Source organism: Centropristis striata, chromosome 18 (genome assembly GCF_030273125.1).
Source record: "Centropristis striata isolate RG_2023a ecotype Rhode Island chromosome 18, C.striata_1.0, whole genome shotgun sequence".
Taxonomy (NCBI): Eukaryota; Metazoa; Chordata; class Actinopteri; order Perciformes; family Serranidae; genus Centropristis; species Centropristis striata.
The window spans coordinates 25,404,107-25,429,848 of NC_081534.1; the positions used below are offsets into that span (position 1 = coordinate 25,404,107).

Consider the following 25,742-nt stretch of genomic DNA (forward strand, 5'->3'; position numbering starts at 1 on the left):
GACAGGAAATGGCAGTGAGAACTAGAGCCTCAACACATGGGGCAGGTGCTCTACCAACTGAGCAGCACTATTTTCAATCAAAAATGTAAAAATAAAATGTCAGTACCAGAATTTTTTTCAGTGTCAGTGCAGCATTATTTTCAATGAAAATGTAAAACATAAAGTGCACTAGTATGACTGTATATGGACTGTAAGCTACTGTTTACAGTTGTATGTGATGATGCCTGAATAAAAATACTGTGCATAATACTAATACATGCCCATTAGCAAGATTTAAACATGATATGACCATTGGAAGAAATAGACATAGGTAAATGGATTAATGATGATGTGATGCAGTTACACCTCATGATTTTGAGTTTTTTTTTCTTTATGTCTCACCTGTGTGGGCAGCGGTCGAGGAGGCACGGCGGGCGGGTAAGCTATCGTAGAGGATGGTGGTTGTCCTGTAGCGGTTGCGGCAGCGAAGGTGCGGTTCATGTCGAGAGACGAGGAGCGGGAGTGAGAGGGGTGGGGGCGGGGCGGGGGTGGAGGGGGGGCCACCACCTTCAGAGCCTCTGGAGACGTTCCCGACTGAGACCTGAACACACACATTTATGTTTCTGGAATTAGGGATCGGCTTTACTTTTTAACTCGACCTCCTGACGATGAGGTTTATCAGAGCAGATGTTAATCCAAGAGGAAAGATGTTCAAAGATTCTTACAGATACATGTCTACAAAACAGAAATTGTCAGTGTTTGTCCAACAAAAGTACAAAAAAAAAAACACAATAAAGAACATAAACATAATTAAAAAATATGAAAGTATCTGAAAGGGCTCCTACATTTGAAATGTGGTTGAGAGAGCTGGGAAATGTATTACACTTGGAGAAAGTCAGGTACATCATATCTGCTAAAGAGGTTTTCTTTTTTAAAATCTGGCAACCTTTTCTTGATTTAATGTCTAAAAACTGAATTAGTGCCATTCTGTTGCTGTGCCATTTATTTTATACCCTTGTTTTGTTTGCCTTATGTCAAAAACTCTGTCAAAAAACATGTATGGTTCTGTGTAGCTCCACCAAGTTTTTCTAAATTGTATATGTTTTTTCTGTTATGAAAACAATAAAAATAAATACACAAAAAAAAAACATGAAAGTGACTGACCTTTGTCTTGTGATGGGCTCCTGGTCTGAGGTGAAGGAGTCTGAACTGCTGTAACCATCACCTACAGGGCGAAAAACACACAAAACATAAACACCGGGTTAACCTATTGAAATATGAACTATAAAAATGTGCAGCTCCTAATAGAAAAAACAGAAGCAGAATATTTAGATGTGACCACAACAGACAAAAACATCTGCAGCATAATTTCTATGACATTTAAATAAGGAACAAATTAATTCACTTTATTCACTTCTGCCAAGCTGATCAAAACACACTTCCTTTTGTGTTGTATGGTTTCAGGAAATTTAAAGATTACAGGTTTAAAAATGAAAAAAGAATCTGGGGGTATGGAGTTAGAAAGAAGCTGGTTATTTTCACGATTAATGGATTCATCGTTTGGTCATTAAAATGTCCAAAAATGTTCTCAAAGTCCAAGACAATGTCTTTAAATGTCTTTTTTTGTCAGTCCAAAACCAAACATATCTAGTTTAATGATAAAAAAAGTGAACAAAACAGAAATCATTTATTATATTTCAGAGGCTGAAAACAGCATTTTCAGCCATTTTTGTGTTAATTTATTGCCAAAATAGTTGGTAATTATTTTTCTGTGGATCCCCTAATCCGTTCATAATCATGGAAAAAATATGAGAACACCCTTGTTTTCTTCAATTTCTTGTTCATTTTAATGCCTGGCACAACTAAAGGTACATTTGTTTGGACAAATATAATGATAACAACAAAAATAGCTCATAAGAGTTTAATTTAAGAGCTGATATCTAGCCATTTTCCATGGTTTTCTTGATAATAACCAAAAGCATTTCCAAGAAAACCATGGAAAATGGCTAGATATCAGCTCTAAAATTAAACTCTTATGAACTATTTTTGTTGTAATCATTATATTTGTAATACAAATATACCTTCAGTTGTACCAGGCATTAAAATGAACAAGAATATGTAGAAAAAAGGTGGTCTAATCATTTTTTCCATGACTGTATCATTGATTTTGAGCCTTTGTTTTCCTCTCCGTTGTCTGTTTGCAGCTGTTTCAGGAGTGCAATGAGACATTTGTGCAGTTTGACCCTTTGCACAGAGGCCCATCTTTTACTCACCGACAGTGTTGGCGGCTACAAACTTCATGGAGGCAGGTAATTTGGCTTCTTCGGACAGTTCGGGAGGTTTAGCCAGCAGCGGACTGGTCGGGTGGTTGTGGTCTAAACATTTGAGGAATAACAGGGAGGGGAAAGGAAAACAGTTTACGACTAATTTACATCCCAAAATATCTCCAGCAGCAGCTTCTGAAGCCTGACCACAAAGCATTTCCACTGTATGTTTATGAATAAAATCCAGACTGATTATGTTTAATGACGCTCGTTTCTGTTTACTCATAATAAAACGGCAGCATCTTGGTTTGTCATTACCGCTTCCACATTGCACATTCAGTGAGGAACACAATGTTCTGGGGCGTTGAATAGGCACTCGCTTTCTGAATGTACCATCAGGATATTATTGCATCAACCTTATGCAAGCAATTTAAATCAGATTGTTTATTTTGCAGCACCAAAATGTGCTGCTATGCCTTCAATTTCAAGTTAATTTAATTTTTTATATAAACTTAGTTTGTACTTTTAGGTAATTTCAAGCTCCTCACAATGCTATGAATGAAAAATAAGCAGTGGAAAAGCTTGTGTTACAACAAACTGCTGCAGACACGATGACAAAAACATATTTTTCTCATTTGTAGGTGCATCTCAATATATTAGAATATTATGGAAAAGTCCATTTCTAACCATTTACCAAGTATTGAATGCATATAGATGGACATAATCAATCAATCAATCAATCAATCAAATTTTATTCAAGACTAAGGGTCCATAGGAGACAGATATTAAAAACAGGAACAATGCATAAAAAAATAACATACTTTTCAGAGGCCAACATTTCCATATTAAACATACTTTTTAAAGTTGGTCTTTTGTAATATTAACATTTTTTGAGAGACTGAATGTTAGGTCTTCATTAAATGTAAGCCATAATCATTATAATTAGAAGAAATTAAATAACTTAAGACATAAAATGTTTCATTCTGTGTGTAATGGATCTATATAATGTGTTATTTCCACTTTTTGAATTGAATTACTGACATAAATAAACTTTTCTATGATATTCTAATGTTTTGAGATGCACCTGTATGCAATAGTAAAATATGATGTGGACAGTCGGCTTAAAACCAGAGGTTGTCTCACCGCTGCCGGTCCTCTTCAGCTCCATCTCCTGCATGTGGATCTTACTGGGTGTCATCCGGATGGGGACTGGGTGCACGATGGCCGTGTCCTGGAGGACAGATACAAAAAAAGGGACAGGAGGTGAGACAAGACAGATTTATGAAGTTTCACATACGAAGATATGTTAATAGTCCACAACATCATTGCCTCCATCTTTTAACTGACTTTGTTTGATACATAACAGCTTGTCTTAATCATGGTGTCGCACATTTACACATTTAGGATCACTGTTGTTGCCAGTGTTTGTTTTTGTTTTGTCCTTTGTTTATTTTATTCTACCATTTTGTGAATCATACTTATTACCTTATAAATATTTTTATTAATTGTTGTAATATCCAAACTATTTGTCCTTAATAAATCCAACAACAGGTTTTACTAAAGTGTAATATCTGAATACTTCTTCCACCTCAGTGAAAAAATCTGTGAATTTTGCACCTTCTTATTAAAAGATCTCCTTGCGATATTTAATTAAAAGCATTTTGTTTATTTGAGATATAAAGGGGACATTTTACAACACTGTTCAGGTTTATGCTCAGTGACTTTTTTTGCTTGGATTTCTGCCAAGAGCACCCAGTAGCAATCTAAAACAAATGCACACTCTTGCAATAAGGAAAATTGTGGTCATCAATACACTTTTCACCGGCTTAATTGTGCAGAGCTGTTCTTGAGCCACTTATTGCAGTGAGGAGAAGAAATTCTGACTGAGTGGCAAAAAAAAGGACTTTAACAGTTGATGACAAAGCATTTGACCATATATGGAAAAATGTATCTGTTACAATCTGCAAATGTACTAGTGATTGGTGGATGTCACTGTGGAAAAAAAGGTGATGTCCAATAGAAGCTAAGCCAGCCAAATCACAACACACACTGGCCACTGCTGAGGCAGCAGAGTGCACTTTGAGAGAACATCATGCAAAGAGAGAGAGAGAGAGAGAGAGAGAGAGAGAGAGAGAGAGAAAGAAACTAGGCTTCCCACAAAAGATATTGTCAAGCTACACAAAAACGTATTAAATTCATGTCCATATTATATTTTACGATATAAGCGCATCAGCACCTAAGCCGAAAAAAACCCTAAAAAAAAAAACCTATGCTAAGACATTTTTTGCTGTCATTTTTGCTCGTGCAGCTTCTGTTCTCTCCTTTCTTGCTCTTTGAAAGGGAGTAGTTACATCCAGGGTGTCAGACTGAACTGAGAGGGCCGGTGTGGCTGCAGGTTTTCGTTTCCAATCAAGCAGGAGCATTTCACCTGAACTGTCTTCACTCAGTTGTTTTGTTGTATCAGGTGTGCTCTTACCTATTTGGAACGTAAACCTGCAGCAACATGGCCTTTTCATGGACTTCATTGTTATGCTGTTATCATTATATCAGTGGCATAAAATAAAACAAATTACAGATTGAACCAACCAACAGTGTCGGAAATAGCTCAGATCATTTTTTTCTTTTAGTAAATTTAGCATTCTATATTGTTAAAAGAGCACCATTATAACCATAAATGGTGAGAAACAATGTAGAAAGCTTGATCGAAGTTGATCGAAGATGTTTGTTTCACATATTAAAGTAAAAAAGGTTACATCCATGATGAGGAATGAGGAGACCGTTTTAATCTGCTGCAGTTTTTGTCTTTAAGGTGAAGCAGAAGCTTCAGTGGACCTTGAGGTGACATCTACATAATAAAGCATGATTTATCTCTAAATGTTTCCACTACACTGTTACATTTCGCTTTTATTAATACAAGTAACAACCAAGTGCAAAAATGGTTTTCAATCTACCTCATCTATAAATTATAGCATTTTCAGTAGCCATTTATTTATTTTTATACTTATTTATTACATCAAACGTCCTTGTTCTTCTTTTTGCCCTTGTTTAGCTCGGTATTTTTTAAATGTTTTTACTCATGTTGTTTTGTGTTATGCTTGTCATAACTATGCACCTTATGCAGTGGCACTTTCAATTTCGTTGTATAGTGAACTATATAATGACAATAAAGACTATTTGATTTGATTTTTCTGATATTTCAAGATTTTTTTATGCATAAATTCAAAATGTGCATAAAAACAGGTGGATTTGAACGCACCTAGGGAGAGAGGAGACATAGAGAGAAAGAGAGCGAGAGCGAGAGAGAGAGAGAGAGAGAGAGAGAGAGAGAGAGAGAGCTCATGGAGATCCAGAGAGGGTTAATGTCTGTCCATTAATGGTGAAACCATGCATACTAAGTGATTGACTTACAGGGTCAGCTGGTGCAATGTTAGAGTCAAATTGGGTCAGAGTTTGTGAGCTGGAGGAGCGCTCGCTAAACGTCTCCCACTGCTGCAGGAGACAGACAGACAGTGAGAAAAAACATGTCAGTCAGCCAGTGCAGTGACATCACACATTTACATCATCAGCCTGAGCCGCGACCATCATGTGACATCATCAGCCAGCGCCGGAAGACGTGGCGATGAGACATCAGCGGCGGGCATGGAAACATAACAGACTTTCATACAGAACAGCAGTTGAGGAAGTGAGAGAAGAGGTGCTGAATTATCAGTAATAATGTTTGACAATGGAAAGGATGAAGTGGCAGTCAAATCATGATGGATGGATAAAAGGGGAAAAAAAGCACCTAATTAACCCTGAGCAATTAATTATGATGAATCAAATGCCAACACAGCAAAAGCAAACAAACATGGAGCTGACAGTCTGTGTGGAGATACAGTGGGTGTTTAGTTGTGAACCTCGTTGCTCTGGTTCATCTCGGGCCAGGCCTGGTTGAGTGAAGGCATGGAGGGAGATTTACTGGGGGTGACCTCCACCGGGGAGCCCGAGTATCCAACGTCTGCAGTCTGCTCCGGGACCTCTGAACACCGAGAATTAGACACAGGTTAGCCAGGTTCATTAACAACAACCAAAGACACAAATATAAGGGGTGCAAACAAAATGCAATAAATAATCTTGATAATGTGTCTTATTTTTTTATGGTATAGGTCTTTAAAGTCAGACAATGTAAATTCTGAAAAATGAAACAGTAGCTATTCTTCGGTAACGCTTTATAATAAGGTCCTTAATAACCATTAATTAACAAGTAATAAGGCATTGTTCTCGCTTTAGATCCGGTAGTTGCAAAAAGCATAGTTAACTTATAATAGATGAGCAATAAAGTATATTTTAATATCAATAAGCAAACAAAATAAGATTAATAAAGGCATGGCAAAGACATAATGGGTGGGTCATGGGTGTTTGTAATGCCATTATTAACACTGATATAAGCTTATAAACACACAATAATGTTAATAAGCATCTTGTAAGGACTTACAAGGGCCTTATTACTTGTTAATTAATGGTTATTACAAGGACCTTAATATAAAGTGTTACCTATTCTTCTTATATATCATATATCATTAGGTAACACTTTACAATAACCAACTAAGCGATGTTTATAGATGGTTTATAGACCAATTATTAACCATTTGCAAAGTGCTATACATATTTAATCTTTAAATGTTTTAAACCAGTTTCTTAAAAGGTATACCAATCATTTCAATATCATTAACATACTTAATATGGTGTTAAAAATGTTCAAATGAATGCAAATAAAACTATTGATAAATTATTATTTATAATTTAATTGTTTGTTAATGACAAAGTATCTATAAAATTACATTAATATATCATCTATTTGTCATTTATAAATTATGTAGTTAGTTAAACATTAATAAATTATGTATTTACCATTCTAAATGGCCTATACACGGTTTATAAATTATGATTAAACATTAATAAACTATCTGTTTACCATTTATAAATGATGGTTATTGTGTGTTACCCAAACATTTTATTTATAACTAATAGAACCCACCTTTTCTGATTTTAATTCACTCAAAAGGAGGAGATAAGGAGGATCAGGCGCACAGAGTCGGTAACTTCTTTGAAATCCCTTCTTAAAACACACTTTTATAGACTTGCTTTTATGTAATGCTTTCTATCTTACCACTCCTTTTTACTTCTTCACTTTTTACTCTTTTACTCCTTTTACCTTTTATTTTCTGTGTATCTGAGAATGTCTTGTTTTTAGCTCTCTTTACTTTTAATGTAAGAATTGTTTCTAGCCTTATGGCATCATTCTCTGTGTAATTAACTGCTCTGTCGAAGCACTTTGTAAACTGCTGTTTTTAAAAGGTGCTATATATAAAGTTATTATTACAAAAGCTCAGATTTCTTTGGTATGACCCAGCAGCAACCTCCAGGTCTGAGAAGTGAAGCCAATGCAAAAATGCCTTACACCTGCATTCTCTCCAGTGGCCAGCAGGTGGCGAGCCCACTGCTATGAGACGGCCCACATCGGCCTGTTAGCTGTCCCTGTCCGGCCCACGTGAGGTTACCCGAAAATTAGAAATCAATACAACAGCAGTGCTTTTATTTTGAAAATGATTGCCCACCCCTGGTAGAGAAATCTGACAAAATAACTCTTAATCTCACTTGATGTTTCACCTCAGTAAACACTTAAAGAGTTTATTGTCTCATTGATTAGTTTCACATCTTATTCAATACAGCATGATACAAATTTAGTAAATTATGGCCCCATAGTGATTGATAAGTGGAACCAATTTGTCTGTCAATCAGGATAATGACATAGCAGTGTGTATCCATGGCGCTGTGTTTATTTAAATGGCCATGAACTTGATTTTGGGTGTCTAGCAGTTTATGAAAACAACATTTTTGGCATGCAGATGCCAAAGCAAGGCTGCCAAACACAATTTGGCAATCTACACCAAAAATATTTACAGATGGAACTTGAAACTCACAAGGGAGATGAATAATTCTGCCTAATTTGTTACTATTCGAAACAAGTTGATCGGTGCAGTCAGCGAATGAGTGGATGAGACGTTAAAAAAGGAGTAGAAACATTGTTTTATCATAGAAAGGTCAGCCCAAGTAAATTATAGATGAACTATAACTACTGTGATTCAGGTTTAGCACACTGCAGTGCTGTAACCTCGTGGGTTTATGAGGCCTGAGGTTGGGATATTAGGGGAGGGAGCAACAGAGAGAGAGAGAGAGAGAGAGAGAGAGAGAGGTTGAGTACCTGCTGAGTCATCCAGGTCAATCAGCTTTGGCATCAGGCTTTCAGGCAGCTTCTCGGGGAGGTCGTAGCCGTTCTTCCTGGCCACGACCAGGTGGAAGGCGGCACAGAATTCATCCAGGGTCAGCGCTCCGTCTTTATCAAAGTCTGACAGCTCCCTTAAAAACACACGTTAGACATTAGTGAGTCTGCTGTCGTCACGACAACGTTTTTCACACGCAACTGTGGCTGCAGCAGAGAGCTTTAATCAGCATTTAGATTAGCTGCCTTTTAATCTGACTTTATCTTCCCCACATTGTTTAAAAAGTGTAGTAGTTATTGCTCCTAAAGATGCCTGGTTCCCACTAGAGCCGAGTACATTCGTGATAAATAGAGGCCACATTCACATTGTGAACTATTAATGACGAGTCCTGTTCAAAACAGATTGCAATAACCAAAAGTAAGGTTTTTGTTTTTTCACAAATGATCCTGTAAGTATAACTAACAGGAGCCGACAGCTGGTTTCTGATATGCAGTAATTAACTGAGCAATGATTCAGGAAACATTTTATTCCCCTTGAAAACAATGTCAACATGATGAAATAGGTGTCAGATATGCTGCCATATTCTGTTCAGTTAATCATTTATGTAATTTATCAAGTAAAAAAAAGCCAGAATTTGACTTTCTAAAGCTCTCATTTATCAGCAAATTCTGTTTTTCTCCATTTCATATCAGAAAACGAACACACTATAATATGCACTGTAAACAGAATTAAAATGGTCATAATGGGTTTCAGACCAAGCCACTTAGGCTTTTAAATGAAATTACATTATTCCTCATTTGGATCCCAATTAGCTTCTACAAAGGGGCGAAGTGTCCTCCTCGTGTCCACACAAAAACAATAACAATAAAAACGATTTAAAACTAATGTCAATAAAACAAGAAAAGACAAACAAGCCAAATATAAGAATCAGAAAATAAGTGAAACATATGAAGATAAAAGAAGACAATTAGACAATTAAAGACAATTAAAGACAATTAACAATGATGGCCAGCAATGGAATAAAAAAAAACAACAGAAAAATGCAGCAACAAAATAGTAGTAATAAAAGTAAAGACAATCAAGTTTTATATGTATTTCTGCCCTAACCCTAACCAAAAAATATCAGCTTTTTATTAGCTGCACTGGTGGTTCAGACAGACAAACACAGATTGTGATTGGCAGAATAGTGACGACTCACCAAATGTGTGACAACTCTAAAATCGGTAGTTTTGATTTGGTGAAGAATTCTTTTGCGGCTGAACCTGAAACACAAAGAAACAGATTAAAACAATCCACCTTTTACACTTTTTTTCTCTTTTGTGTGTGTTTGCATATCTTCCCACCAGGTATGAAGCCGGTGAGGTCTGGCTGGATGGTTTTGAACTGGTTGATATAATACTGTCTCTGCTCGTCCGTGATCTTCCACGGATCGTCGTAGCCGCTCGACTGTCGCTGGATCTCATTGGTTGTTGCTGCTGAGGCCACCGTTCGTATTGTTGTGCTTTCCTACGGGAAACAACATGGGACATTTACAGAAACATTGAAGACAATGGCAATGATTTATAGGAATATATATTAAGTGCATAATTAAGTAAAGCAGGCTAGAATAAAACCTGTTTGTGCAGCTTTTTCAGAAGCTGTATGTGCTGTCTGTGTCTCTCTGGACTGTTGACACTTTAAACTGTATTAATAAAAGTGGTATGAATGCGGGTGGGCTGGCGGAATCATACGCTGTATTTTTTTTTCCCCCGGAGGCCGCAGCAGGCTTAATTTCAGGAGTACACTAAATATAATGATATCATGTGAAACTAGAAGATCTAAGGAATCTATAGCGCCCGGAAGTTGTTGAAAATCGCTGCAAAGTTAGACTATTTTGGCGATTTTCAAAGCGGTCATGTGACCTCTGATGTCATGCTATGAAAAGAACATGCAGTTTAAGGCAAAAACCACATAGTTTTTCTCATGTAGCACAAATGTGCCATTTCCACCTACTGTATTTGAAAATTTGTGCATACTGATGTCCCTAAACAGGCTTTGAATGACATGAACTGGGTATCAGTGGAAAGCTGAGACTCTTGTGAACACAATGAGCCCAGTTTTCTTCATGTGGGATGATGTTAGTCATCAGTAGTAGCCAGTTCATTGCAGGGCATTTCTTGAGTCTCGACCTCAGTGTATAAAATGAGCTGCTGTGACCTCTAGGATAATCACAACCTCATGACACTTTACAACCACAAACTAGAGACCTAGAGCATTGAGAGGATGAGTTTCATAGCTTTGTTGACAATAAGAGGGTTTCTCAGCAGTTTGTAGAACAGAAGTGCTCGTCATCCAATCGCTGAAAATACAGAAATCTCCAAAATGACCAAAGTTTTTGAACCCAAATCTCAGCATGGATTGTTCTATGTTGTTCCAAAGGTCTTTATATATTGATGTAATATTCTGGAGGTTTTCTCTGACCATTCTTATTAATTCGCGATATGAACAAAATTGCATTATTGAGCACCAAATGTGTGTAGCAAATGGTATCAACCCAAAAATTGCTGCAACAACTTAGAGGACACAGTTGAACATGGACTGGACTTTAGATAGCGTATCCTAATGTTATGACCCTTCATTCACCATAATCAACGGTTCAATGATTCAATAAATAAATAATTAATTCATTAAGTCATTTTAATTAGATGTTTTTGACTAGAACAACTTGACACACAATGTGAACTCATCTCAAATTAATCTTCAGGTTCACAGCTTTCAGATGACGTCACCACTTCTATGTGGCATTTATTGTTGACCTGCTATCTCCCCCTAAACATCCACTGCCCACAACCACGAAAAAAGCTCTTTGAATAATAAGAGGTTATTGATGATTTGACAAATTTAATTTAATGACCTAAGAAACTAAAAATCAGCATGACAACTTTTTAAAAACATGCACAGATTAGCGACACCTCGTGAGGAAATCTGTGATCTTATTTAGACATCATCTTGTCAATCAGGTTGCAAAGCCTTTTGCCACGGCACATCCTGTCTGAACGGTCCAATTTGTTAACACGTGTGACGGAAAAGAAGAAGGCTGTGCTTCCCCGGCTGTAGGGCCCATTGCAGTGCTTTCCCCTCTATGAAACCTGACTCCTGCTTCTCTGTGCTGTGACGCTGCTGCTGCTGTCTGGAGCACACACAACCTTCAGTTTCAATTCATAACACTCCCAGTATTCCACAAATTGGAGTGTTTTTTGATTTGATGAAAGGTTGGCGCTGATATAATGTAAGATTGAGAAAGGGCAGTGGGAAAGAATGTGATCCGTATGTACCCGAAGACCATGAAGCACCAGTAATACCACAGCAAGCCGAGTACAGACAGACAGAGGCCTTTACAGCTGTTCTCTTTGCCAGAGCAATGTCACACAAGTTGCTACTTATGTTTTAGTCTAGCAGCGTAGGCAGATAAAACACAGATATAAAATGCTTGCTCATGTCTGAAGTGCTGCTGTGGTTAGTAAGATATCTTTTCATCTGATGATGTTTGCCATCATGGTTAGCACACCCTCTCACAATATTTCCTTAGTCATTCTCATAATCTATACTGATGACCTATTTAATTACCTCCTGTCTCAACAATTTGAATGCTTATTTTATGCAATTTCTTTGTTGCCACAGACCCTGTGGGAGTTTCTGCCGTGTGATTAGCTGGTTATGTTGTTGACAGCACTGAGCCTTTTTGTTATATGACTAGTAGGGTTGTCAAAAGTATCGATACTCAAAAAAGTATCGACACTAAAACGTTGTATCCGGATATGAGACTCATTTTCAAAAGTATCGAGTATCTGAAGCTTGTTATCATAGTTGCAGTTTCTTTTTGCACAACTGTTTTTCATTATAAATATTTAACCTGTGGTTCTGTTCATTTTTTTTTATTTTATTTATATTTTTTTTATTATTAATTTAAACAAAACACAACATAAGTCACCAATGGACAAACACAGTAAAAAAGAAAAAAAAGAAAGAAAAAGAACAACAACAACAAAATCACAAAACCAACCTAAATAAATAAATAAAACAACAATAATAAACAAGAACTTTAACACATTAAATAACATTAAAACTAGACACAAACAAACATCAAACATAATTACCACATAAAACATACAGTATATCAGTAAACTTAATAACCTAAGAGAAAATATTCTGTTCTGTTAATTTTTACATGTTGTATTTTTCTTGTTAATAAAAATATTTCTGTTAAATTTTGGGGTCTTTGTTTTCATCCTTGTCGTATTGAAAATGGTATCGAGTATTGAATATTTTCTTGAGTATCGGTACCGAGTTGAAAATTTTAGTATCGTGACAACCCTAATGACTAGTAGTCTATATTCTGCATAAGGGCCAAAAAAAAGAAAGGGTAAGGGTTTGCTTGTCAGCTGAAGAATTTAAACTAAATTGCTGCACCAACAAGTCTAACCAGCCCAGGTACTGAGAGACAGAAGCGTGAAACTGCCCTACCTGGACTGACGAGGGATGCATTCCTGGGATTGCGCTGGATGGCGGGGTGTCCGCTGTGAAACTGACCCAGCTCTCCTGACCCGGAGGCGGGGGCGAGTGGGACGGCCACATGCCATCAGTGGGAACTGGAACTAGAGGAGGAGGAGGAGAGGACATCATACAGTTACATTTTTAAAACTCATCTTAAAACCTATTTTTATTCCTTGGCTTTTAACCACGCATGAGACTCTGCTCTTGTTTTTAGTGCTTTATGGTTTGCTTTTATTTATTGTTTTTAAATTGTTGTTGTTTTTTTATAGCAATGAATCTATTTATTTTACTGTTTATTCCTGTTTTATTTATTTATTTTATTGTCTCTTTTTCTGTTTGTTTATGTACAGCACTTTGTTGCGGCTGTGGTTGTTTCAAAGTGCTTTACAAATAAAGTTGAGTTGAGTTGAGAGTTACACGCTTCACATATTCATTTGTGCCCACCTCAGTTAAGATCCTAAATGCCCCCAGGACCAAACAAACTGTGCAATTGTACTATTGATCATGACCCATGGTATAATACAGTAGGCGAGGGGGGGTCTGGGCAGGTGTGTGTGTGTGTGTGTGTGTGTGTGTGTGTGTGTGCGTTTCTTGTATACTGTGTATATGTTATATGTATATGTGGCCTATATGTATGTATCATCTGTACCTGTACTGTTATTACTGTAAAGCAGCTTTGTATGACAGCATTGGAGTCCAAGACAAATTTCTTTACAAGGACAATAAAGTGCATGTTATCTTATCTTATATAAATATACTGAAAGTGTTATTAGGAAAGGATTAGAATCACAACTATCCATTAAGTTTTGCAGCTTTAGAAAGGATTATTATTATTATTACTACTATACCATTCGTATTTGGAATACCTCCACCACATTTTGTGCTGATGAAAGCACTGCACAGATCAGGGCATATTCCCCTTTTGTTCCTCTAATGACTAACTGCCATTCTCAGCAAACATCCTTATGTACAAGCTGCAAACACCAGGAAGTAACACAAAGAACTAAAATGCTCTTTACCGATTTTTTTGCCAAGTCTATCACATTTTTATAAGAAGAAATCCTTCTTTGCTTTTAACTTTAGAAAACACACAACTCGCCAGAAAAAGGAGCCATTATTGACTTTAATTTTAGCTGCAACTAATGATTATTTTCAAGATCAAGATTTGTTAAATACCCTGATTAATATGGATAAAAAAACTCAGAATAATTCCTTTAAAATGCTGTTGAAATACTTAAGTTTTTAGTAATCAAGCATTCTGCCAACAGTTCTTATTTTTGGTCTTTTCACACATGACAACATCTGGGGGGAAAATAAAACTATGGTAATTCTATTTTTTAACTTTAATTAACCTCATGGTAACCTGTCTGCTTTACAGCTAGCTGCCTGGCTGGTGCAAATTTTCTTTCAACGAAAAATGCAGTCTCCTCAAAGCTTAAAACAAACTGCAAATATGAGCCAACAAGAGGCAGCAGCTAAACTTCACTTAACTAACACTTTCTGTTTCACTATATTATATCCACTTAATAAACATAAATGTTAATTAGATGGTTATGAGCATTAGAAATGAAGAAAAACAATTTGGTACTAACAAAATGATCTGCTTATAGTGATCAATTTAACCAACAATCCAAAACCCAAAGATATTCAGTTTAACATGGTATAAGACAGAAAATCAGGTAAAAATAGACATTAGAGACTCTCAGAAAAGAATGTGGACATTTTTTAATGATCTCATTCCTACATCATCATCATCACTAACTACTATTCAGCAGCAGTGGGTCAGTGGATGTTACCTCCTTGTGGATCTCTGAACTGCGTCCACACAGCTCCAGTCGGCGCCACCACCGGCTGCCTGTCGGCGTTTCCTCCGCTGGGCTGCCGCTTGTGTTTCCTCCACGAGGGAGGAGAGGTGGGGGGAGACTGGTGAGGGGAGACCACTGGGGACGTCGGTTCAGGCTGGTAAGACAATCAAACACATGAAATATGTATGCAGAATAGAAGTACACTCAGTCAACATGTAAACAGCTGCAAATTTAATGAGAGAAAAACATCTTCAGACATGCATCTTTTAAAATCCTTATGTGACACAGTGAAGAAGCAGGAGTTCAGTGTGCAGAGGTGTCCCCACAAAAGTAGTAATATGGTTTCACATATTAGGGGTTTTAACTTTAAGATCCCAGCTCAAATACTACAAGATTTCCATCTTCAAAACGCCACTTCCGAGCCAATAAATACTGCTTCAAAACTACTTATCTGCTCATCACAGCGAATGAACATTTCACAATAGATGCAAATAGATATGAGGTCTGTGTAACTTACAGGCCACATACTGCTGGCTTCAGTAAAAAAAAAAAAAAAGCCAGCTGCAGAAAACTTCAGTGTAATTTGAGCTAGAAATACCTCCACAGGAAAAAACACAGGAAACAACAGTAGTCCAGTGGTGTATCTCTAGTAACTGCTGGATTCAGCTCTAGGAGGAAGTAGAATGTGTGTATGTTGTTCCCCAAAAGATAGTGAAAAGTTAAGGCCATATTTAGTGCAGTTATAGCAGGACTCATTGTGGGGAAAGAATGCTTTGGGAGGAAAATAATTCCCTCTGAGCTGCACGCTTCACTGCTGTGTAAAAGCGTTAGAAGTAAAAAAAAAGCCTTTAGTTATTTTTTCGTTTGTTTTCAGAATTATATTTTCAGGGTTCCCACACGTTATCTTTTTCATTACTTTTCAAGGAGCCGTAATAAACTTTTTATCACTGAGCAGATGCAATTCTTGAAAAACAATGCAGCAAGATAAGTATGTGGGCTGAAACTCCTAATTTAAATTCTCAACATCAGACAGTTATTCTAAATGCATTTTCAACTTAAAAAGAAGCGTGACAAGGTAAGATAGATACCTTTTACACAATATGGCAGCCATTTATGGACTATTATACTAAATATAACCCCATGAAAAATTAACAAATGTACATTTTGGAAAACTTGACATCCTCCGAGTTGTATTATCAATATTTAAATCTCTTTTATTTGTAAACCTTATTTTTGTTTTGATATTTGATTGAACTCCACCTAGGTTTTTTTGGGGGGGGTTTTGTTTTGTTTTGTTTTGTTTTTGTTTTCTGTAGTTTTCAAATCATTCTGTTCTTTCGTGTTGATTTTTTTTTTTTTAATGAACATGTACCTTCTTAATTTTTGTATGTGAACGAAAGAAAAAAATAAAAATAAAGAGAAGTTTGAAAAAAAAGCGTGACAGAATGCGACAGAACGTGAGTGGTAGTAAACGTAATGTAAAAATCAGCACCTACAGAAAATATATTTGATAAAAATAAGTAGAAATGCAAAGACGCAAGATGATATAAAACATTAAAAATGACAAAGTGACATTGTTTAGTAAAATGACCAACCTGTGGTTCTATGTTGGGTGCGAGGGGCTGGATGACCTCGTGGGCAGGAAGCGAGGTGGTGGTTGGGGGTCCTTTCTTGTTCTGGACCCCCCTGCCTGGTGGTCTGGGTATTACTGCGTGGGCGGAGCCAGGGTACAGGCCCTGACTGTCTGTGTCCTGGTAGAGCGCCGCGTGTCTCGCCTCCGCCTCATTCTTCCCCACTACGAACCGGGGCAGCGGCAGGTCTTTGACTGGTGAGACAGGAATCCATTGACAGGATTAGAGGACAGGATTAGCTTCTAATTGATTTTCAGGTGCTTTAATGCACTAAACACGTGGACTGAAATCACTCTCTGATGCACAGAAATGGTCAGATATCATGAGTCTGTGTTGTTTTGTTACTTTTTTGGTGTAGCTGCTTCTCATCATCCCGTCTCATTTGCTTCAATTACTAACTCCCTACATTTCCCAGAATGCCTTGAGAACAGCTGGATCCTGAGAACCATTATCTGCTTCCTCAAAATGAAACACTGAAGCACTGAACACTGGTCTATTGAGGCTACTGTTGCTGCAGTAAACAGCGTGTTTGTCTTCTCTACAGTGGATTTGTATGATGTTAAATGTCAGATAAAAATAGTGACAGTAGAAAAAAAGTCCTCATTATTGTTTGCCATAGATATGACAACAGAACTTGACATTTCTCCCGCTTCAGACAAGTGTTGATTTCTGCTTTTAACTTCCAGCTGCAGCACTGACAACATGGACTATTTTATAAAGAAAAAACAATGCACAACATCGAGGTACACGATACAAACAAAAACTCAAGAATAAGCAAAGTTAACATATGACAAAAGAAGATCAGATGCCTAATAAAAGCCTAATAGCCTAAATAATATCCAAATATTATTATCATGATGGAGAGATATAATTCACTTCTTTACATTTAGTAAGAATTACGTCTCAGTCAGTGGGAAATGTTTCTATTGGGTCAGAACCGCTAGTGGAGGAGATGCTGACGCTCCGGTGTCTGAGCAGAATAACAGTAAACACTTAATAGCAGAAGACAACAATATTTAATAGTCTCAGCTGGTATTGTGTTTTAAAAATGTCACATCCGCAGCGTTTATTTGTTTTAAATCAGGTTTTAATGATAAATGATATAGCCTAAACACACTTTGGTTTGTCAACATTAAAAAAAAAACACAGCAGAGTTTTATCAGCTCCAGGCATCGATACAATAGTCTAAGATCAATTCTCAGACTCAGACATGTGGACTTCATGCTGACTCAAATTTGCGTACACCAGCTGAGAGCAGACATAAGATCTGATCGTACGCTCCGCTCGCGTCCAAATTGATAAATGCCGAGCATGGCATAGAAATGATTGTACGCCCAATTTATGCTTCCTTTCTATCGTACGCCCATTTGATAAATGAGGGACAGTATGCTAATTTTTAGATTCACACTTGTATTTTGGGATTCTACTTGAGCATGCTTTAATGTTCAACAAACATATTTTTCCTTGTACTTTCTGTCTGAATATACCTGCGTTCACCCTCCCTGTTAGCGCTCGTCTCTTTAGTCCCGCTACTGAAAAAGCCCAGTTTGCTCTAAGTGGCGCGCCAGAAAAATATGGCGCACATTTGCAAAGGTAGGTAGTTGCGGGGGCTGTATATTCTAATGAGCCTGCATGCGATATAGAAAGGGGAGCCAAATCTGGAGAGCTTGCTGAATCACTTGTTTGACTGGGTTGGGAGGCACTCCAGGCATCCAAAAGTTTGTGCATAAGCAGAGAAAAAGTGAGTTTTTCAGAATATGTAAAGTTTGAAAAAAGCAGTAAACAAAAACATGAACTCGAAGGTGCATCACCACAGCGCCATACTGAGCAGGGAGGGAAACAAATGAAGTGTGTGTTGTATTGCACATAATGTCATAATGAGGCATAATAAAGCAGAAGTGTAGCTGCCAGATACTGACCCATCGTATTACGAACAATACTGGATTTTTTAATGCACATAATCCTTTCTGTGATTCCCATTCAATGTATCTATTTCTGAAAATGCCTTATTTTTTAAGAGGAAGGTCTCTTAGGTCTAAACATCCCCAAAAAATAAGCATCACATTGTACATCATGTGCATTTTGATATGAGGAAGTGGCCCCTGTGCTTCCTTATATTCATATCAAATTATGAAATCATTTCAGCAACTTCATGTTGCAATATCTCAGGCCAGACACAAGTAACTTTGTGCTGCGGTTCACTGTGACATATTGCCTTGTGATTGTTTTTTTAAGAGGACTCAAGGCAAAGACAAACAGAAAAAAGCAATTTTGCAGTTTTACCCTCAAGGGTTGAAACCACAGACTTTATTTAGTAAAGATAAATAAAAAAGCTAGACGAAACAGGTCTTATTGTCAAGCACAAATATCGGGCAACTGCCACGAACAGTGCACAATTGGCATAAAATGAGTCAAATAATGTCAGGTTACTTTGGACAAAATGTAATGTAATCAATTTTTTCACCCATACACACACATAATGAGCAATTTGCAGTTCAATGTCCTCCTCAAGGACACTTTGACTTGTAGACAGAAGGTTGCGACAATAAAACTGCCAACTGTACAATTAATGCCCCAACTCTCTCCACCAAATTAACAAAATGATTTATATTTTAACTGGCGTACAATGCGTCCTCTGACTGCACTTTTTTAGCATCACAGAATAAAAATCTTGCTTCCTGTCCCATGAGCTCCTCAGATTCATTAAGCTTAATCGCTTCTAAACTAAAAACAAGATTTTGATCACGCTGTTTACGGAACAAGCTTTGAGTCCAGTGGCACTAGCCTGAGAAGCTGGTGTGTTTATGTGTTGGTACTGAGTGGAGAATCTGTTCCTTCTTGTGTGAGACGAGGTTCTGAAGTAAGATCAATGGTTAAATTCCACCGCGGACTCACCCGAGTTGAGGCTTTCCACCCTCAGGGGCAGACCGGACTGGGCGATGGCAATGAGCTTCAGAGCGATGTAGAACTGGCTCCGCCCGAAGTGACCCAGCCGAGTGGCTCCACACAGCTCTGTGATCTGAACCCACACAGAAACAAGTACAAGGAGGAACAGTTAGCAACATTGTACTCATCTAAAACTCATATTAACCATTACTGAGAGAAGACTAGACGTTCCCTCTGAATACTCATAACTAAAGATTTTGCATTCAAGAGTTAAACAACAAAAAACAACAACATACATATATAACAGTTATGGTTTGCTCGAACAATAGTTTAAATTGTTCTCTCATCGGTGGTCACAAGCAGCACTGTAAACACTTAATGTACTCTCTGAACCCCACAGCCTGCTGGAAGGTTTGAAAGGCATATTTTCTTTAAAAAATAAAAAATAAATCACCAAAAATACAACATTTAACATAGTGAAAACAGAAATTATTGTTGGATGTTCAAATTTCCAACAATCCTTGAATGAATCATGTGGGACAAACACTTCCATCAGGAAAAATCACTAAATCTCAGTTTAAAATTAGAGATACATTATCACTTTAATATACATAATTTACTTGTTTGCATTAACTAGATCCTGTAAAAAAAAAACGTATATTCTGTGCTCCTCTGCACACCTAGGAATCCATGAATGACTCAGCCGAGACCTGTTTTTATGATTTATGGCTTTGTAACTGTGTTACACTGCACAAAATACATTTGTGGTTCTACTTCTAGCTATGACTCTGCTGTTTCCATTGAGCTGCCAGACTTATTATTTGCAATAAAAAATGAGGCCACAGTGAGTAAATAGTGACAAAACAAAAAAAAGCCCTAAAACTTCTAGGGTTTCAGAGGGGTAATGTTATGTAGTTTACCTGCCTTAAGAAAACTGCACAAGCTACAGTCTCAATTTACTCGGCTTATTGGCAGATGTTCAGCGGCTCTCGCCACTAATAAGCCTGATTATCACATATTTTGTTCCACTTGACGTCATGCTGAGCAGGCTTTGCCAAAACTGGTCGACTAGGCAGGAAAACAGACACTACAAAGTATTAAAAATGTGCACAGAAACAAATAGAAGGTAACGCATTTTTGGTGAAAATGTATAATGTAGTTTACAGCTTGACTGATATAGGATTCTTGAGATGTACACTGATTTTAAAGGACAAAAAAATTCACAGATAACAACTTATACATTTTTTATATATATATACCTGGAATGAAAATAGACCTTTTCCATGTGGATTGAGCACCAATTAAGCATTAATATGGACCTTTAAAGAGGTACTTGGAAGCCGGTTTTCTCAAACAAATAACTGTATTATAGAAAACGTATTATTGTTATGTAGAAAATGAATAACACTGTCTAGAAATGACAACTGAGAAAATAAAAACATTTTTATATAAGCCCAAGCATCGTTTTTCGTCATTACATACTGTGTAAATAAATTGTATATTAGAGATATACGGCACTATTGAATGCACCTATTTATTCTCCTTGGCGTTCAGTCCCAGCTAGGCAAGAATCCTTGGCTTTCTTTTTACTTTTTTACCCTTTTATTTGTCTTTTTTATCTCCAACTCTGTTTTGGATTGAGTTTTTATTACAATTTTATTGTTTTACTGTTTTTAGTATTTTATTGTTTTCATTGTTTTTATTTATACCTATTTGTGTATGATTTATTCTATTTTAATAACTGTACAGCACTTTGGTCAACTGAGGTTGTTTTTAAATGTGCTCTATAAATAAACTTTGACTTGACTTGACTGAAATGGCCAATATATGTCGATAATATCGGTCAACCGATACATCGGCCTGGCTCTAATGCATCGTGTGGTAACATGATTAATGTGTGGACACTAGAAACCCGAGGGTGATTAACACCCTGGGGGGTGGGTTAAACTTCATAACATTAGGATGAGTCCTCCACTGCTGAGAGCCACAACACAGACAGCCCGCCACAGCTGACTGATCCCCTTCTTGCTGACAAAGGTCTTATTCTGGGTATGTGTGGACACAACAGCACCAGTCACTTTTCTCCGCCTGTTACAACATGACACTGAAGCTGTATGTGCATGTCTCATTGGGCCACCACTGTGTACATTTTGAAAGTAGAGGATTACAACACTGCCTAATTCTTCCACCACACAGCAGCTCCCCTTGTTGACCTTGAAAAAGGATTCTGACTCACAAACTGCAAATATTGGCCTGCTGAGAGACCTGGGAGTCGCACAAAAAAATGGAGCTGCTGCAGTTGAACTGGCTGCTCATTACTCATAGTTAACAGACAGAGCAGGGACAGTGCGGACGATATCATGACCAGCATGAATACTGACAAGAAGCAAATTAATCTATGGGTTTGTACAGATTTAGGGTGTGTGTGTGACGGCTGGTGGGTTGATACACCATCCCTAAGTCATGTATTTTTGAGACAGTGTAGGTTAAAGTAGATATCAACTTGTTTACAAGTGGACTCTGACATTGGGTCTGCACTTCCAGCAGCTCAAGCCAGCAAAATAACAGATTATAATGGAGTTAGGAGACAGGAAAGAGTGGGAAGCAAAGGGCTGATGAGGACATCATTTGCTACACCGTTATGGATATTGGGCGCTGTTCAACACATGTCCACAGAGAGACACTTGAAGAGCAAGCGTCTGTTGCATTTTTAATATGTCAATTTTGAGGTAGACATGTTCAATATCGTCACCCTGTTAAAATAATCGCCTAACTCATTTTTTCAAGTTTTGCAGGAAACACAAAAAACTTCACCAAAAGTGTAACATATGACATTTATTGATCATTTCACTCAAAAAGGATGTAACAAAGGATGGCTGTTGGCATAGTAATAACACTGAGTGTAAATTATGTAACTAAAGAGAAATAAATGACTTTTGAGGCATTTTTTTGAACATTCCTTCGTGACTTAAGCAAGACATGGTAACACTTTATTTTGAAGGTGTCTACATAAGAGTCACACAAGCCTGTGAGAAACATGACATGACAAGTATCATGAGCATTAATGTTACTTCAAAGTGTCATTATTGCGATAGGCCATTATCTTAAAGGGGTAAAATCACATGATCTGATCATCTGAGGATGTAGGTGATTTTACCATAGGTGGCCGGCGTCATGAGGAGATGATTTAGGCAAAAAAAAATTACAATTTTGAGAAAAAATTGACTTAGGCGATTATTTTAACAGCGTGACGACATGTGCACAGACATACACTTGAAGAGAAACGTGCAAGCGTCTGTTGCATTTTTAATTTAATTTGTCAATTTTGAGGCAGAAATGTTCAATATGACTTGGCTGCCCACTCTGTGTGGCTGCGGCTAACATTAGCCAGAAGAAGGTGTGTCTCTTGTGCTGCGCAGCGTTGCTAACCACCGAGGCTAACTAGAGTTAACTGGATGACAGGTCAGCTTTGACAGCCAGGGGAGTTTGTAAAAATATCCATAAGCAGTGCAACATATCGAGGCCACTCTTACAGTGTGGCTGATCACACTTGGCGCTAGCTTACCTGCAGGACCACCTCGCTGGGCAGCTGGGCCGCCCGGAAAAGGTCAAGAACTCTCCCGTTTGAAGCCACTTTCTTGGTGTTGTCCGTGTCGCAGTAAACGAACAGATCCGAGTAATATTTCTGCTCGACATCAGTCAGCGTTAGACTTTCCATCTTAGTACCAATGGAGCCCTGAAAACCAGACTACTTGGCTGTTGATGAGCCCTTTAGCCAATGGCTGGGGCAGGATCCAACAAATGGGCGAGACTTCAGGATCCTAACTAGCTGGTTAGCAGGAATAATGTTCTCACCGCGCTGTGGCGACTTGATTCAACTCTCCGTAGAAACCCTAATACTATCTGGTGACAAAGACAGATGATCACCACTTAAAGATTCAAATAAGGAATGTTTTCATACAGTTAATTACTTAGTGAACTTGTTGTCCAGCCAAGCCAAGTAGCCAACAGCTGGCTAGCAGAGCGACGAGCTAGCGGCTCCTTGAATCAAAGTCAGTGGCACTAAAGCTAACTAGCTCAGCCCGGACATCTACCGCCTCAATCTCTCCTTAGAGCACTTCTTCTCCCGGTAATCCGTTACGGGGCGGTGTTTCTGCGTTTCGCTGGAGACAGATTCCTCAGCGGGGCCGTTAGAAGTAAAGTTTCATGGTCTTTGGGCTCCTTCCTCTAGTAATCTTAGCCGCCATTCCTGCCACCAGTGTCAAGCCACTCAGAGTTAAAGCAGCACTTCCGGTGGGTTTTTTCAAATTAAAACGCCAACTTGATGTGCACTTCAGAATTAGAAAATCAGCCTTTTTGACCAAATATTTCGTCTTCTTCTTCTTCTTCTTCTTCTTCTTCTTCTTCTTCTTCATCTTCTTCTTTTTCTTCTTCTTTTGAGTTGTGTTCACAGTTGGGCCAAATATGTCTTCAAATTAGTGATGGATTTAAGTTGTCTAAATGGCGGCGGCAAAAAAGTAAAGGGGCACCAATGTGCAGAACATTTTGGAGTGCACTTATATAGCTTTTATCCAAAGCGCTTTACACTACACACTACGCCCATTCACGCGTTCACACACACATTCATACTAGTGGCCGAGGCTACCAGGGCACATTGATGCCACCTGCCACCATTGAGAGTTCATTCACACACACATGAACGCAGCATCTGGAGCAATTTGGGGTTCAGTATCTTGCTCAAGGATACTTCGACATGTGGGCTGCCATGGTCAGGGATCGAACCACCAACCTTGCGATCAATATACGACCACTTTACCAACCAAGGGCTTCTTAGATGGGACTTCATCATGTTTATTTGCCATTTCTAGGCACATTCCATCATATAATATTGCACATGACTAAATCTATCTCTGTTTCAAGTTGTCATTTGTCAAACCTGAGGCCAAGTAGGATTCCGGCATTGAAAAAGCTATTTACATTACACAGAGGACGGAAATAAAATTAGGGTGGTGGAGTCCTTGCAGCTTCTTTTTGCTCTAGGGTGCCTGGCTAAATAATCCAGCATTCATGAGTCATGTCTATATACCAACATTAGAGTAGTTCTTATGTCTTCTTCCTTCAGGCGAGAGTGTATTGAATATGTTGTAATGAATGAAAAGGAAAAAAAACCAACAACAGTAAAAACCCATGTAATTCAAATAATCACCCATGTCCCCCAAAATAGTCAACTTTAATTGAGTCCAAACAATTAATTGTACTAATATTGAATATTAATAATACATATATGACAGTAAATAACTTGCTAAATATATAAATAAACGTGACGATAGACATAATTTATCAATATAAAGGTAGATTTTAAATACATCACTTAACAGAGAGAGTAGAGGAACACTTTCATCTTTTGGCATTTTTCCAATAAACAAAGTTTTCAGAGGAAAAAAAAGTTATGCTTTTGTTCTGAAGAAAAGGGAACAAGCTTCCGGTCCTATCCCAGGTTTCTAACGGCTAGCTTGACATGTCGCGACGTCACTGGGCTACGGTCGGTCCGAGTCAGCGCGAGCTTGCATGGCCTGCAGGGACCCGGATGAATTGTTTCAAAATAAAAGCAGCACTGATCCCATGACTGTTAGGTAAATAGAGACAGGGCAATTTAATAATAGCATAATAGTGTAATAAATAATAACAATATGCATGTACTTGAGACATTAATGAATTTGATGGGAATGATTCCTGCTGTGTTTATTTTTCTTTATTTATATGATAAATATCTCTTTAATACAGAAAAACACAGCAGGATTTTCAGGCAAAAACTTCTGCTCTTGTTTTTTCTGTATTAATTAGATAATTATCTGAACAGAATTCTGAGATATTTAATTCATTGATTCAGAAACCTGGCAATTTTGCAGTGATTTTGCAGCTTAATGAAGATATAGGCACAAAAGTAAAATAAAGAATGCCTTAAAACTACATTATGAAACAGAGATCTTCATCAAGACAAAGCCCTAAGATCAAGTATAGCTGTAACCATCTTAAGTTCCTTATGCCACTTAATGCTTTAGTGGTGCATGCCAAAACAAGCCTTTAAACAAGCCAACTCAAATCAGGTCACAAACATTAATCCTGGAGATTTCAGAACTCCTGCTGTTGGTTGCTTGGCTCTTTTCACTGCACAGCGAACAAAACTTTATAATATTGTGATGAGGCGGTGAATACCTTGTTTGTGTAAATGTCAATGAGTGTGTAAAGCAGGCTGGAGAGAAAATTAAACCAGGAATGTCACACAGGTGGAGTAGGTGGTGAAGACGAGAAGAGGAGGGAAAATTAAGATGCAGAGAAAGAGATGTAGGAGAGGAGAAATTTATATAATAATAGAATGAA

At 37.7% G+C, this 25,742-nt stretch overlaps 1 protein-coding gene across 2 annotated transcripts in view; it reads right to left on the reverse strand.

Annotated features, from left to right (window-relative positions):
• reps1 (RALBP1 associated Eps domain containing 1) overlaps positions 1 to 23,614 on the reverse strand; it is a 30,154-nt gene extending 6,540 nt beyond the window's left edge. The window contains exons 1-14 of one of the 2 annotated variants that reach the window (XM_059356284.1): positions 22,927 to 23,614; positions 19,371 to 19,494; positions 16,440 to 16,669; positions 14,836 to 14,998; positions 13,010 to 13,140; positions 9,850 to 10,012; positions 9,705 to 9,768; positions 8,488 to 8,642; positions 6,140 to 6,261; positions 5,652 to 5,732; positions 3,387 to 3,474; positions 2,253 to 2,354; positions 1,144 to 1,204; positions 382 to 580 (exon numbers count right to left, since the gene is read on the reverse strand). In XM_059356284.1, coding sequence (XP_059212267.1) covers positions 382 to 580; positions 1,144 to 1,204; positions 2,253 to 2,354; positions 3,387 to 3,474; positions 5,652 to 5,732; positions 6,140 to 6,261; positions 8,488 to 8,642; positions 9,705 to 9,768; positions 9,850 to 10,012; positions 13,010 to 13,140; positions 14,836 to 14,998; positions 16,440 to 16,669; positions 19,371 to 19,494; positions 22,927 to 23,079 — 1,836 coding nt within the window. In that variant the 5' untranslated portion in view covers positions 23,080 to 23,614. The remainder of the gene's footprint in view (positions 1 to 381; positions 581 to 1,143; positions 1,205 to 2,252; positions 2,355 to 3,386; positions 3,475 to 5,651; positions 5,733 to 6,139; positions 6,262 to 8,487; positions 8,643 to 9,704; positions 9,769 to 9,849; positions 10,013 to 13,009; positions 13,141 to 14,835; positions 14,999 to 16,439; positions 16,670 to 19,370; positions 19,495 to 22,926) is intronic. The other variant, XM_059356285.1, reaches the window with a different exon arrangement.
• Positions 23,615 to 25,742: the final 2,128 nt, after the last annotated feature.